The following is a 15,022-nucleotide window of genomic DNA, read 5'->3' on the forward strand; positions in this document are numbered from 1 at the left end:
GGCTGTTTTAATATTAGGACAGCCGTTGCTGTGGTAACAGTGAAGACACGTTTGGTAGTGTTATTTTAATACACAGGAAATACTTCATCCCCAGGCAGGATTAGTATTGTAACACAGATGAAAGAAAAATTTTGAGCATTTTATGTATAATAATGATGAGACATTTTAATATTCAACAATGTTGGCAAAATACGTTCATCATAATTTAAGGCAGTGGTTCAGGGCACTGGTTGCCATCTGGCTATTAAACCACTGAAAGATACCATCTAAGTGCAAGATTTATCAATACTGCATGTAATGCTAGCTGTGTTAATTGTTTTTCTGAACAGCCATCGAAAATTCAGTTATCCTAAAAAGTTTACGCTTAGACCCAGATTAAAAAAAAAACAAGTGAATACCAGCCTTTGAAAATGTGCATTCTGGGTGGGACACTCTAAGGGACAACGAGGAAATATTTTGTGAAATGGACCTTACACAGTAGATTCTTGATTTCTTTTTCAGTGAATGATGCAACTGGCTGGGGATGCTTGAGAAAGAATTAGGCAAGAAAAGTTTAGTAAAACAAATGTTTGCCCTATGAACAGTGCCTTGAGCAATGTCATAGATGACAAACTCCACTGAACGGAAGAGCTGTGCTCCCACAATAACAGATGTTTACTGGCTTTAAAAATAAAGCTCTGTTATAATCTCATTCAGGTTGTGTGTGAATATATATATTTAAAAAAATATATTTTAGCCATGTTTTGGTAGGACCTTCAAGTTTTTTGTAAGCCTGCAACTTGTGACGTGATTACTTAAACTTTCCAGTTTCTTCACCACGGAGATACACTGTGTAATTGCCTAGTGGCATTTAGTTTCTCACTTGTTTGTCTAATTTTGCTTTTCTGTTTAGTAACACAGATATTCTCCTGTTTAGATTGAAAAATTAGATGGTATACCCTCCCTAGCTTATGTTACTAATGGCATAACAAAATTTACAGTAGGATATTCAGCTGATTCTAATTCCTAGCACTGCAGAGGACATATACAAATTTACAACTTAATATACCAGGACAAAGAAAAAAAAGCAATTGTTATTTCTCTTTTCTCAGATTACAGTCAAGTACATTATAAGTCATATTGAGATAAGGTACAGTTATTTCTGAGCGAAACATTCTACTTCGCTTAGTAAATGTGGTGGCAATATAACTTTTAATTTCTGGATATTACACAGCAGATTATTCTGGTGCATAGTGTCTGCCAAATTAATTAACTCTTCAATAGGATTAAGCATAAACTTTGGTATCTTCATATATTTTAAGGCAGTTTTGAGGTACTTTTCAAGCTTTAAGGTAATAGCTCCTTTTATTTAGAGACATAAGTGTGTCTACTCTTTGTTAAGAGTAACAAATTATGCATTTAGTAAATGAGAAGTCATTCATTACCACTTACCAGCAAATAACTGATTGAATAACAGTTATTCAATCTGTACTTTATTAAGTACAATTTTTCTCTTAAAAGCAACATACTTCTTCAATTTCATTAACAGAATGTTGGCAGAGCTTGAAAGAGCTGGGCTGATAGTTTCCTCTGTTCTTAAAAGAATGGTGCAGCAAACTCAGGAGCATCTTTATGTCTTGGGCTTTTCCCCCCCCAAGAGTGAAGTCAGGTAAATTGCTCTACCTATGTTTTTTTTGATCATTCCACAAAAGTATAATAAATTCAAAGAATCATGGTTTTGCCTGTGATAGACTTTACTATGCATATTATAAGTACAGAGTGAGCAGCAGGCTTACGTACGTTTCAGCTTAGTAATGAATAAGTATTAAGTTGTCATATTTGATCTTCAGTGGTGGCCTCCATTCTTCTTTGGAGGAAACAGTGTATATTCAATGCCAAGAGCTATGACAAAAGCTGCAAATCCCCACTTGAATCCCCTAGTAAAGACTTCTGTTAAGGTGACAGGTTTTGCAAAGCCACCCATATATCTCCAGGCTTCATTACTAGAAGAAAAACCAAAAGAATAAAACAAGATTAATGGAGCCACTGTGATAAACATTAACAGGAAGATCTTTGTTCAGAGAAAAAGATGAAGGCATTTTAACTGGAGACATACATTGAGACTGTAACGCTTTTATCATTTAAGTATCCTTTACCTGGATAGTTATTTACTAACTACTTAACAGGAGCTGCCACAAGTAAAGTTAATGACTTCAACTCTAACCCTTTATGCATATAATTTGAGATACAAGTAACACCAGCAAACAACATAATTCTAGTAACAGAATCACTTCTCCAAACTCGTTAAGTAATTGTTGGAATAATATGGAATGGTTTTACTCTGGAACAAAATCAGAACCCACTAGCACAGGCACAGTATGGAGTAACTACAAAGGCTAGTCACTTTGTTAGACTGTATCTTAGCATAGTTAAATCTTGAAAGGGAAAGTGTTTCCAGCCATAGAAAACTAATCCCAGTGTGGAGACAGTTTCTGTTTTACAATACGTTTCACTATATTAGGGTCAGAAAAGCCTACTAACACTGATTAAAAATAAAAAGCTGAAAAGGTTGTGTTCAGCTAAAAAGCTACACAATATTTAAAAACCTCATGCATGCTGTCTTGCCTTACTGTTTCCAGCTGACAGTGCTACTGAGACAGTGCTACTGAGACAGTGCTACTGAGACAGTGCTACTGAGACAGTGCTACTGAGACAGTGCTACTGAGACAGTGCTACTGAGACAGTGCTACTGAGACAGTGCTACTGAGACAGTGCTACTGAGACAGTGCTACTGAGACAGTGCTACTGAGACAGTGCTACTGAGACAGTGCTACTGAGACAGTGCTACTGAGACAGTGCTACTGAGACAGTGCTACTGAGACAGTGCTACTGAGACAGTGCTACTGAGACAGTGCTACTGAGACAGTGCTACTGAGACAGTGCTACTGAGACAGTGCTACTGAGACAGTGCTACTGAGACAGTGCTACTGAGACAGTGCTACTGAGACAGTGCTACTGAGACAGTGCTACTGAGACAGTGCTACTGAGACAGTGCTACTGAGACAGTGCTACTGAGACAGTGCTACTGAGACAGTGCTACTGAGACAGTGCTACTGAGACAGTGCTACTGAGACAGTGCTACTGAGACAGTGCTACTGAGACAGTGCTACTGAGACAGTGCTACTGAGACAGTGCTACTGAGACAGTGCTACTGAGACAGTGCTACTGAGACAGTGCTACTGAGACAGTGCTACTGAGACAGCTATAGCTAACTGCAAGTATCTATGTGCAGCGCAGCCAGTCTAATCTATAGAAGAGACAAACTGTGTCCATCTCTAAGGTCTCAAAGTCTTTAAAAAATTTTGCACAGAAAGTAGCAATAACATCACAACTGTTGCTTCAGGAGAAGATACAGGGTGTTTAAACAAGGGGGTTAAATATTTATATTCATAGATAATCCCTTTGTACAGGTTTTTTCTGTGACTTGGTATGAAGGCATATTGACATGGAGGGGTATCTTCTAGATGACAGTATAGGATACTAACTGATAAAGAGGTTTCCAAATATGACATCTTTCACACAGCTTATTCTGTACTGAATACTTAGATTAATGTGCATTTGCTATGAAGGTGGAAAGCTAATCCCCCTTAAAAAGGAACTTAATATACAACAGAATGGAGCCCTAGATAAGGTTACTTTTTCAAGACTTCTAGTGCAAGATATTAATAATGCAATGTTCTTCCAGATTATTGAAGCATATAACTTGATACTTTCATTTCTCCTTTGTTAAGGAAGATTGGCATGATACTTGTACTTTTCCTATGGAACTGAAATATTACGTTACATAAAATTTGAAAATTTCAGGAGGAATCATCTCATGCTTTAAGAGTTTGACCTTGTTCCTTATTTCAACTCCTCACATAATTGGCTCAATCCCCTTTTTCCATAGAAACATTTTATTTTTTTAATCTAGGAGGGGCAAGAAATATTACACAAGCTCTTTTCCAGTTTGCTGGTTTGCAGCACTTCCTGAACAGCGTACTTGGAAGTGTATGCACTAGAAGTTAGGTTAATTTACACTAAGTTTATGATATTAAACTGTGTCTTTTTTTTTTATGGAAATGAGCCTATTGCTTGCTAAAACCAATTTTGTCTGAAGCAAAGTAAAAAAAGAAAAAGCTAACGCTGCTTGCACTCCAGAGAAAGAAGCAACATAAACGTGACGCTGCCTGGAATGTTCATAGATAGCCAGTAATCCTAACGACTTGTAGCTCAAATGATTCTTTCCATCATCAAAACTATGTTTTACTCTATGCTTACAGCCTTAAACTGTTTCAAAGGCTGGAAAAAAGTCCTGTCAATCCCAAACCCCTTCAGAGGTTATAGCATGTAACAACTTTTTAACATATTACCTGTTTGCTCTTACATTTTTCTTTTAGGGATTTGAATTAAAGGCTTTTCTGTGAAGGCTCCTGGAATAGTTTGGTCATGCAGCTTTTCCCTTACGGAAGAACCAGACTACACAGCACAAGACATTTAGCTTTTTTATTTCCCAAAATTAAAGAGTACTTAAGGAAAGTACTACATAATTCATGTTGTGGGAGAAATATGTTAAGCTCTGTTTTAACAACTGCCTAAATGATCCAGAATTGCTCTAGCTAAAAAAGAGGAGGTATTCATTGTAGAGTGGGACAGCTTAAGAGGTAAAAATCTGATCTTCCATGGTGTCATTCACTGCTTAGCAAAATGAAATGCACAGCTGAATCACATTCCATACTGTACACTAGTATATTTCTTCTTTTCAAATAAATGCCTCCTGTTGTATATGAGGAATGCTATTCCTCCTCCAAATGTCCATGTAAGTTCCATCAGCTTCAGCAAGATCTTAGCGCACAGTCTCTTGTGAAAAGGGATAGGTCTACTCATATGTGCAAGACCTGATATTACTTAAGTGTTTTGGTGGATAAGGCATTGGTCATTGTGCCTGATCTGTATCATCATGAAACATCACAAAACACAAGGGCGCCTTGCAAAATGTGGAGACTAGTCAAGGTGATGCAAGGTGCAACCTCCATGCAAAAAAAGTAAATAAAGACTTAATTGAAATTCTGACTTGTATATTCTAGATGCATTTTCACTATTGTTACTAAAGAAGAATCTGCAATGGCAAGGTCCAGTTGATGCTACAAGATGACATATCATGATTATTTTTGAGGCTCTTGCACTTACCGAGCCCACGGATCCCTAAGACCCCGTTTCGCTAGCCTTTCCTGGACCTTCTCTAGTGGAGTACCCTCTATCTTCCATTGCCTGTAGTCGGGGAGTTCCATTTTGCTATGGCCATGGCCATGTTCGTTTCCATGCCCCATACCTACAAGAAAAGATATGAGCTTTTTGTTTCTCAGTATCGTCTTATTTTCACACATTTGCAAAGAACAAAAGAACAATACCCTGTACAGGAAAAACAAGGAGGTTTCAAGAAGTATTCTAAAGCATGTAACATTGCACATGAAGCATCTTCTGCATTGTACACAGTGCACCATAGAACAAAGAGCTAAGAGACTTAATGCTACACTTCAGAAATTGGCGATTAAGCACAGTAAGGCAAACTCTGCAGAGTTAAATGTTATTGCATTGTTTAGTCACCACCACCACTGCATTCATGAAGCAGCTATGTAAATTTTCTGTGCCAGAAAATAGTGTCAGAAAACCAATGGTTTCCAATGTCTGTAAGCGCACTTCAGTGACACCAGGGCCCGCCAACTTGCAGGCTTTCTGGAGCACATAAAAAAGCTCAGACTTCCATTTGGAAATTTCTAATTTAGGTACAGCAGAGCTATTATCATCAAGCTCTGGAGAAAAACATGACTTGGCTCCTTAGCTCCTTTTCAGTTGCCTCCAATTCAGTCAAACATAACAGGTACAGGAGAGATGAATGGACTAGGCAATGCACCTTACTAGTCATCTCACAAGGCTGGGAATTATATGCTTTATTTAGATACAACTTTGAGAGGACTACAAAAATAGTAAGGTTCTCATTAAAAACAGCGATCAAGGCAGATGGGAGAGTGAACATTTCCAGTGAAATCATGAAGGACTGAAAGAAAATAACAGTGGCTTTGAAGTCTCTATTTTCACAAAGCAGCCGAGACCTATTTGAGCCAGGATTTCCCACTTTAACACGTATCTGGTAGCAAAGAACAGATGTAATGTCCTCAATTTTTAGGAGAACTGACCAGAATGCAGTGGTGCCAAGAACACAGCTCCGAAGGCTGTAACTCCTGCAGACCCCAAGCCACAGAGGCAAGCAAACAAGCCTCTCTTGCAGAAGGAAATCTGAAGGGCTCTAATGCTGTCATTACCCAAAAAGCTCCTCTAAAATTAAACCCCAGTCTACACCCTTGCCATAGAAACCCAAGACCTCTCTTCTTCTACCAGTATTCACCTTTTTAGTAGGAGAAGTTTAAGCGCACAGGCACACCAGCAACTCCCCGCCGCGGCCAGCGAGCTGCGGCGCAGCAACAGCCAGCAAAAGCAGGGCCGAGGGGCGTCCGGAGACGGGGATGGGAGGGCGGGCCGGCTGCCCGCCGAACGGCGCTCCGGGGAAGGCCACGGCGGCTGCGCGAGGCCGCTCCGCCTCGGGGGCACGACCCGCAACGGCAGGCGTCTGAGGCAGGCGCCTCCGCCACCCCATCCCCTCCCAAGCCCACGCGCAGGTACTCCCCGAGAAAACAAGCGACGCGGCAAGGTCCCAGAGGCTCCCCCTCCGCTCCCGCCGCCAGTCCCTCGGTACCTGCCCGCTCCGCCACTCTCCTTCAGGACACAGCCGCCACCCGGAAGCGGAAGCTGGGAACAGGACCAGCCGCTACAGGAAGCGCAGCCCGCCCAGGGGTTCCGGGCAGCTTCCGTTCCGGTTCCTCCTACTGTCTTGGCCAAAGCGCGAAGGCAGCAAAACCACCGCCCAACCCCCTGCTGCTTGCAGCGCTCCCGTCGCGGTTTAATGAGGCAGGTCCTGCACACGGAGCAGCGGCGCCGCCGACTCTAGCGGAGGAGTGGGGGGGGAGGGGTGTGCGGGGTGGGAGACACGAGAGAGAAAGCGGCCAATCAGTGCGGCGCTTGTTGGGAGTGGGAGCAGCCCAATGGGTGGGTGCGTTGTTGAGCTGCGGGGTCGGTAGTGGCTGGAGGTGGTAGCGGAGGAGAGGAGAGGAGGGGGCGGCGGCGGCGGCAATAGCGGTTGGTACCGGGGCTGTCAAGTAGCGGCGGGTGGGACGCAAGGCTCTCTTTCCCTCCGCCGGTTGGCGGTTGCCCGCCGGTCTTTGCTGGGTGCGCGAGCCGTTGTTCCCCCCCCCCCCGCTCCTCCTGCTCCCGCCGTCGCCGGCACTGTGTGGGGCGCGGGGCGCTGCGCTCAGTCCCTTTGCCCCCCCGCCCTCCCCCCCCAGGCGGCACCTCCCCCAGACGGCAGGGAGCATCCCCGCACCCGGCGGTTGTGTAAGCCCCGGGCCCGCCTGGCCCTGGCCGTGGAGAGCGGCGGCGGCGGGGCCCGGGGCCGTGCCCTCCCACGGCCCGCCCTCGGGGTTCGCCTCCTGAGGGGAGGGGTCTGTGGGGGAAACTGGAGGTGCTCAAAGCCCGCCGGGAGCAGACTTGTAGTTTTCAATGGCTATATCTTAAAAGAGCATCGCTGTTTTGTTTCCGTAGGAGAAGTGGGGAGACCTCCTGAAATCCTGGAACTGTGCTGAAAGGTAAGCAAAAGTTAAGAATTCTCTTGACAGCTGCTTCTTGAGTGCGGTGATTGCTTGGTTCCATTGAGTACTTGTCTCTGGGGAGCTCAGAGTTTTGCATGTTGTGGCTATGTAATTGTGAAGTGTTGATTGCGTTAGTATCTGGATAGCTAAATTATTTTTTATATTCCTCAAGGCTGAGTGCATAGTCCCCTTCATCCAAAAAGAAAATGGTAAAAGTTAACTGCTCAGTCAGTGATTTACAAAGGCTTAAATCATTCCTTAATTGTAGATGATAAAATAATGCTGTTTCTTTATAGCAGAATATGAACTCTGTTATATTAATTTCTGATGCTTTTATAAGAGTGAGAATAAATACTGGCTTACAGTGTCATGCTGGCAGAATTTTAGGACAGACTGTAGTGCTTTTTTTCTTTTAATATCCTGATGTAAGGCTGCTTCTGGGTTCCAAGGTATTTTTTAATACAGGTATTGGGAGTGCATGAGAAGAGTTACAGAAGGAATGTCATTATCATGTTATTAACAGTGAAACTGTTCTAAATAGAGTGCCATCTGTTTAATCCAGACTGCCTCTGTCTGGTTTCAGCATTGAGTGTTTTTCACTGTGAGGTAAAGTGTGCAAGATTCAGAGCAGTCTTTTCTGCTCTGCAGATGCAGAGTCAGAGTAAAAGGAGACATTTGTTTTTCTGCAGTGTATGTGGGGTAGAATTGCAGAAGGGCCCTGTATTTGTGTGGTACCTATATCTCTGCCTTATACAGGTATCTGACGGAACTTCCTTCTCTAAAGGATTTCTTGTTTCTTATTGTGGCTGAAAGTTAATGGGTACGTGTTTGAAGTCTGGCATGGCTGAGGAATGTCGATGTTTTCCTCAGAAAAAACTTTTCAGTGACCCATAGCATGTTAGATACCAGACACCTTGCTTTTACTTTTTGAAGAAAAAATACAAAGACCCGTTTTTATTTATGGGGTTTTCTTGTTTATTTTGTTTTGTTTTCTTCATGGTGCTTGGAAGCATGACTCGATTATTTAGACATGAAGCCATACTTGTATTGCTGAGTCTGCCAACATGATTATTCAGTTCTGATTACAGAATATGGACTTTGTGTGACCTATTGCAGTCAAACAGAACTGTAACAGAGTGCACTTGGCAAGATTTGTCTTCAAATACACTATTGCTTTCAAGGTTTAACAAGGTTTTGGGTAGCTGTTTCCCCCCACCCAAGTACATAAAAACTTATGATAGGAAAAATTGGCTGCAGTTGACAGATTTGCCCTACCATGAGGTTGCTTAATGTTTTCCTTCCTAAATTTCCTTTTCTTTCAGCATCGACCATACTCTTTCTTTTAAAAATAAGACTGCAAATATGAGGGATATGATGCTTTGGGAATAAAGGAAGCTTTTTGAAGCTGTGTCTTCACCACATAAGTGAGTCTTCTAGGGGGCTTACAGTCTTGCTACAACCTGTTTTTGAGAAGGAAACTTCACCATAATTACAGTGTCAGTCTGAAAAAATGAATAGCATGCAGAAGGAACTAACATGAAGAAAAGAAATGTTCATCTTGTACAAAAAATGCTGGATGCCCTTTAGGAAGGGAAGGTCATTGGGCCTCTGTGTACAAATAAGGAGTACTTCTTGTGGTTTATTCAGTTGATTTTTTTTTTTTAAGTACTATTCATGGTGGTGATAATTACTGAAAAGATTAAGCGTTCTAGGATACGGTTATGACAGCATGTGTCCAACCATGCTGGTTATGATTTGCTGGGATTCCTGCTTATGTTGCTGGGTTAGAGGAAGGTGGTAGGGTTTTCTTGCATAGCTTTCAAAAGCCTGTGTTTCCAGAAATTTGTGTTGATATGCGTTCTGGATTAACAGATTGTGAGATATGTTTTGAGTACTGGTCTCCTCTGCTTGTGCATAAAATATTCTCTCTAGCACTGAACTGTGTTTAGTGGTATGCTCTTCATGATTGTTTTTTGGAGTAGAGTGCTGCGTGACTGACAGTGGCTTAAAGTATTCTCAGTTTTGAGATGAGCAAAAAGGGTTGTGGGGTTGTTTTGGGGATTTTTTTTCTCAATATTTTAATACCTATTTGAACTACTGAAAACTAAATACTGCATCTTTTTTTTCGTGAAATTACATGTTACTTTCTCTGTCTTTGTATTACTAGTCATAAGTCATTGGAAGCCTTTTGTCATTTGAGTAAAATCATCAATCCTGCTTTAGTTACAGTAATGATAGAAAAGATTTTTCTTTAGTCCACCTTGGTTTCTTTGGATGTTTTTTAAAAAAAGCTATGAAATGTGGCGAAGCAAATTATCTTCTCAGGCAGCATTAGAGAGCTAAATATTTTATAGATAGTATTACAGTCTCAAACCACTGTTTCGCTATTTTTCTTCTGGAGAAGTGATGTGCTGGAGCAAAAGTCTTAGTTTCTTTCTGGGTTTTGGTTTCTATTTTTTGGCAACCTAAAGACCATTCTTCACCGCAACATCCACACTGGGCTAATCTGTTAGTCCCTTTTGAAGCCCGAAGCTCTGGGATCCTGATATGTGACAGGACCATTGTTTCAAGTCCTGCTTGTTTCCCACAGCTAAGCCGTATTTGACAGCAGGTGCTTTATTCTTACACTCTTCTAGGCAAGCATATAGGGTTATTCCTTAGGTCAGCTCTCCCAGTCTCTCAGTGGGGATGATGTTTTGTATGGGTTTTTATTCCAAGGATATACCGAGTTTTTAAAAACTTTTGAGCCCATGTATGGTTTTTTCATCTACCATGTCTTCTGGCAATAAGCACCATTATTCACGTGTTGTGTGAATAAGTCATTCCCCTGTTCTGTTTTGAACCTGTTATCTGAGAACTTCATGTGATACCCTGTTTTCTGTACAAGGAGGGGCAGAACTGTTTGACTCTTTCCCAAGCAGGTTGATACAAGTTTAGAATCTTGAAAGATCAGGGAAATATGTTCACTCAAACACTTGTATGGGCAGGAAAATAATTCTGGATTCCATTAATTTTCTTCATGGTTGTTCCCTTAGATTAAGGTATGAACTAGTATGAGGTAGTGAAGCTGGCGGCTTCCCCAGCTGATTCCTGGTGAAGGACAGTCTCTGTCATAGGAATGATCATTTAAGAAGCCCTGTGACTCTTCTCTGGAGAAACTGTTCTGAGCAGTGACAGTTATCAGTAGTTCTGTTTGATTTGGTACTTTGGTCAGTTATTTTAATTTGCAAACAGAATAGTTATGAGAAGTAATTAATTCTTGACTTAATGCTGTTTTCTACAGTGTTTCCTTTGCTTGTGGTAGATAGAATTTCATGCAGAGTTGTGTTCAAAGAAACATTAGCTACTGAGTTGTGTAAATTGTTCAGACATTTCATGTAGGTTATAAAGGTAACTACAAAATAGAGATGATGACTTTAAGAAAGATTGGCAGTTGTCAGCTATTATCTGAATGTTCTGTTGGTTTTTCTCCTGAACCTTTCTTGTGTCGTCGTCTTTGGCAGAAGTAGAGATTCTCAAAAAATGGAATTGCAGGGTGTTTGAGGTTGAAAGGGACCTCTGGTGATCATGTAGTTCAACCCCTTTGCTCAAAGCAGGGGCAGCTACAGCAGGTTCCTCAGGACATTGTCCAGTTGGATTTTGAGTATCTCCAAAGGCGAAGACTCCACAACCTTTCTGGGTAACTTGTTCCAGTGTTTAAACACCATCATGCTAAAGAAGTTTGTTCTTATGTTTAAGTGGAATTTCTTATATTTTAAGATGTGTCCAGATAGGTGCAAAGTTTTTTTGAGGGTAAGATAGTATTCCGCGTTTGTGCTGCTATCGCTAACTGTGGATAAAATAGCAAGCTGGTTGAATTTTTATCTCTGTACCTTTACTTGGATAATTCATGCTTCTGATAACAAGACAAATAATTTAAAATGTCTTTTTTTTACTTTAGTCATAGAACAGATTTATGAGTGTGACTTGGTCTCCTTTTTCATATAGAATTCTGACTTCAGTTTCTAATCTCGAAATATAAGGTCAAGAGGTAGAGGGGCACTTCTGATGAAATAAAATATAGTTATGTAGTAAAACCCTACTGTAAAACAAAATCCTCTATTGCCAGCACTGCCAAAGAGAAAAGAATGTGTAAACCTTGATCAGGGGCTGGGTCAAATAATATACAGTTTGCAAACTGTTCCAACACATGCTGCAGGTTATCGATGATAGTAAAAGTTCTGTTTTGCAAGGAAAATTGCTGGGTGGCCATTAGTCATTCTTCTGGTAGTGTTTAATTTTTCTTTCAAATATAATGAATTTGGGTGGAGGGGTTTTTATATTCTGTTTTCATCAGAGCCAAAGAAGGTTGAAATGGTGTGCTACAGATGTTTACTGTGTGACATTTATGTTCATATTAATAATTTATGTAGTGTTTTATGTGGTCGTGGAACATATTTGTCTAACAAACCATGTAGCTGCTTTTAAACTAATCTGCATCTTTTAATTTAATGCTGCTATAGAGTAAATTTGGATCTCATGTACCCTGATGAAGGATTAGGCTGAATGCCGCAGCCATGGTACTCTATCACCATGAGATATCCTTTTCTTCTGAAATCCTGTTTTTCTCATAGTATGGATTCTATTTGAAAATGTTCATGGGAATAAAAACCACTTATCGCTATCTACTTCAGTAGATATTCTATTAGTAATCACAAGTCAGGCAATTTGTAAAAGACAAACTATCATTGGCAAGTCACCTTTTCGGTCTTTCCTTGATGGCGTTCTGTTCTGCAGGCAGTCCAGCTTACCACCGCTGCGCACTGCCTATGTCAGATCTGCCACCTTGACCTCCTGGTGTGATTCTGTAGAGCAATATGGATTTTATGGTTCAAATTTTTTAACTTCCTTTTGCATGCCAGAGACATTTGGAAGGAGATCCCGCTGGGGTAGTGAAAGAAAAATCTCAGGTACATAACTATTGCAAAGTGGTAAACTATTTATTTATTTAGTTATTTATTTTTCTCTCAGTACTGAATATCATCACTTGGAAAATGCCAAGTTCCCTGGCTCGATAATACTGTTCAGCACAGGACCTGATGGAGGTGGTTGGAGCAGTTTAAACCTGTTAAAACACTCTTCCAGGAATTCACTCTTTCTGCATATTCTGTTGTGGGTTTTGTTTGTTTGTTTTCTTATGGGATAGAGTATTTAACAACACCTAATTTTATTTTGTATAAGTTATACATGTGTTTGACTAACAGTGAATTTTGCAGTCCAGAAATGCTAAGTCTATGTCCTTGTGTGTAATCTCCATAACTCAGCTAATCTTACTATGTTTTTATTTTACTTACTGTGATTCTTCAGAAAACTGAACTGGTTAGGTCTTCTGTATTGGCGTCTGCATTATGTATGATTCACGAGTTCTTTAAGTAGTTCTATATTACTGTTCCTCTGAATTATATTGAAGTGAAATGGGTGACATGGACATTTGTGCTGGCTTGCATGACTGTAGTTTGCTGATTCATACAGGACAATGTTGATACTTCCGGGATTTTTATTCTATTTCCATTCCTTATGTTTAGTAGTTTATGAACTTTAAAATGTAGTTGTATTTAGGGTCTTCCTCCCTTCTTCTGCCCTGCCTTGACCCATATTTGTCCTGGGGGAATTATTCTACATCTGACTGGAAAGACATTAAGAAGGTTTAAAAGAATGGTCTTATTTTTCATGGCCATTCATCTGGGAAGATACTGGGTTGAAAGATAATGAGGTGAAATATGTGTAAAATTTGCTTGGTGGTTGGGTTTTTTGTTTGTTTTTGTTTTGTGCTGGCTTAATTTATTTCCTTTTTATTCAGATAGGTTGGTTATTTCCGAGAGTTCTGGTGTCTGTTTCTTCTTCCCATCTCCTCGTCTTATTTTCTGCTTTGTCCATTCTGTCTCCTTTAGGTTTGAGAATACCTTGAATTTAGGAGAGGCTGGAGAGCAGCCCCTCTGCATGCCTGCGCCTCTGGTCTGACTTGAAATAGGGCTACAAGGCAGAAAACTTGGTTTAGAAAAAAATCTGAAGAAGCTCATAGTAGTAATTCAAGCAACTTTCCTAAATATCCTATGCACAAGATTTTGGAGACACGTGGGCATGAGTGTAGCAGATTGTGTTAGAAATAGCTTAAGTTAACTTGTGTCTGTAAATTCAGATCTGGTATTTCCTGCATGTGAAAACAAGTTAGCTAGAAATTATGATTTTTTAAAGTTTATTTTTGTTTTAAAACATGAACTTTGTGAAGATCTGACATCTTATGACCAGTGTGCCCCACTACCAGTGTAGGCTACGCTGGTAATTCTGCCATCTGCTTTAGACAATGTGATAGCAACACCATGGTGGCTGAACATAGGAGGGTCAATAACCTTCTAGCTGAGATGTTTCAGAAAGTAGAAGGCTTTTATGTAAACTTAAGTTATGGAGGGGCTGGAGTGAGCAATTTATCAAGCATCCTAGTGCATGCCATCAGAGTAGGGCAGAGAAGAAAAATCTAAATGCTCAACTTTGAGTTTTGATATGTCTATTACTGCAGGTTAGGGGTATACTTTTTTAAAAGTATTTGATGTTTCTGCATATGACTGCTGTCTCTCATGCTTTATGATTGGAAATGCACATGCTGTTGAAAATAGTATTTAAAAAAAGCTCTCTGCTTACAATGGTGGTTGTACTTGTCTTTAGTATCTGCACATAACTTAATGAATGATGTCAGATCACTTGGTAGGTGTGGATGCCTGCTCTCCAGGTTTTGCAGATGAAAACTCTTCATGCTTCTGGCACAGTTGAAGTCAATGCTAAGATTTATATTCTGCAAAATTAAAGTTAGAGTGTGAATTTCCAGGCTTCTATTGAACTTCAGTAAACAAAGCTAGCACATGTTTATAGTTAGAAGCCAGTCTTGATAGTACAAGTCTTTCTTGGTACAACTGTGATAGTATAAGAGTAAGCGGGGGTATTAATATCTTTCCAAACTCTTAATGTTTTAATAACAGCAGTGGGATAGACAGATGATTGGTTGAAGTCCATTTACTGTAGTGAAATTGCACAAGAAGTGACTGAGGAGTTTGTTAAGTAATAATAATGTGTCCTTTTACATAGAAATGTAAGGCATGCTGATGAACCATTTATCCTAGCAAAAGCTCATATTTCTCTGTGTGTAACGGTGGAGAACTTTCCATTGCACTTTTTTTTTTTCCAAAGATGTTCAGTTGAGCTGGAACAGCATAGAGCCATGAGCTAAATATGGACACAGAGGAGAGCGAAGGGGGTTTAGATGTGGA

General features: G+C 40.5%; 2 protein-coding genes across 6 annotated transcripts in view; one reads left to right on the top strand and one right to left on the bottom strand.

Annotated features, from left to right (window-relative positions):
* Positions 1 to 1,715: 1,715 nt before the first annotated feature.
* Positions 1,716 to 7,330, bottom strand: NDUFB3 (NADH:ubiquinone oxidoreductase subunit B3). 2 transcript variants are annotated; one of them, XM_064451897.1, is made up of 3 exons: positions 7,221 to 7,330; positions 5,209 to 5,350; positions 1,716 to 1,982 (listed from the first exon to the last, which is right to left on the bottom strand). In XM_064451897.1, the coding sequence occupies exons 2-3, from the start codon at positions 5,346 to 5,348 to the stop codon at positions 1,826 to 1,828; spliced, it is 297 nt and encodes a 98-aa protein (XP_064307967.1). In that variant the 5' UTR covers positions 5,349 to 5,350; positions 7,221 to 7,330; the 3' UTR covers positions 1,716 to 1,825. The 2 variants fall into 2 exon arrangements, with proteins under 2 accessions (XP_064307967.1, XP_064307966.1); XM_064451896.1 differs by lacking the exon at positions 7,221 to 7,330 and adding an exon at positions 6,773 to 6,909.
* Positions 6,897 to 15,022, top strand: part of HYCC2 (hyccin PI4KA lipid kinase complex subunit 2) — a 56,477-nt gene continuing 48,351 nt past the window's right edge. For 3 of the 4 annotated variants that reach the window (XM_064451887.1, XM_064451885.1, XM_064451888.1), the window contains exons 1-2: positions 6,897 to 6,984; positions 7,675 to 7,718. The gene's annotated coding sequence lies outside the window, so the exon portion shown is untranslated. Of the gene's footprint in view, positions 6,985 to 7,148; positions 7,213 to 7,674; positions 7,719 to 15,022 lie in introns of those variants that run through there. The other variant, XM_064451886.1, reaches the window with a different exon arrangement.

This window comes from Phalacrocorax carbo, chromosome 5 (assembly GCF_963921805.1).
Source record: "Phalacrocorax carbo chromosome 5, bPhaCar2.1, whole genome shotgun sequence".
NCBI classification, from domain to species: domain Eukaryota; kingdom Metazoa; phylum Chordata; class Aves; order Suliformes; family Phalacrocoracidae; genus Phalacrocorax; species Phalacrocorax carbo.

Excerpts from the sequence above, each read along its gene's own strand:
- NDUFB3 (XM_064451897.1), bottom strand. The coding sequence starts at position 5,348 with ATGGGGCATGGAAACGAACATGGCCATGGCCATAGCAAAATGGAACTC. Across the intron at positions 1,983-5,208 it reads CTTAGGGATCCGTGGGCTCG|TAATGAAGCCTGGAGATATA; the intron begins GTAAGTGCAAGA and ends TTTTTCTTCTAG.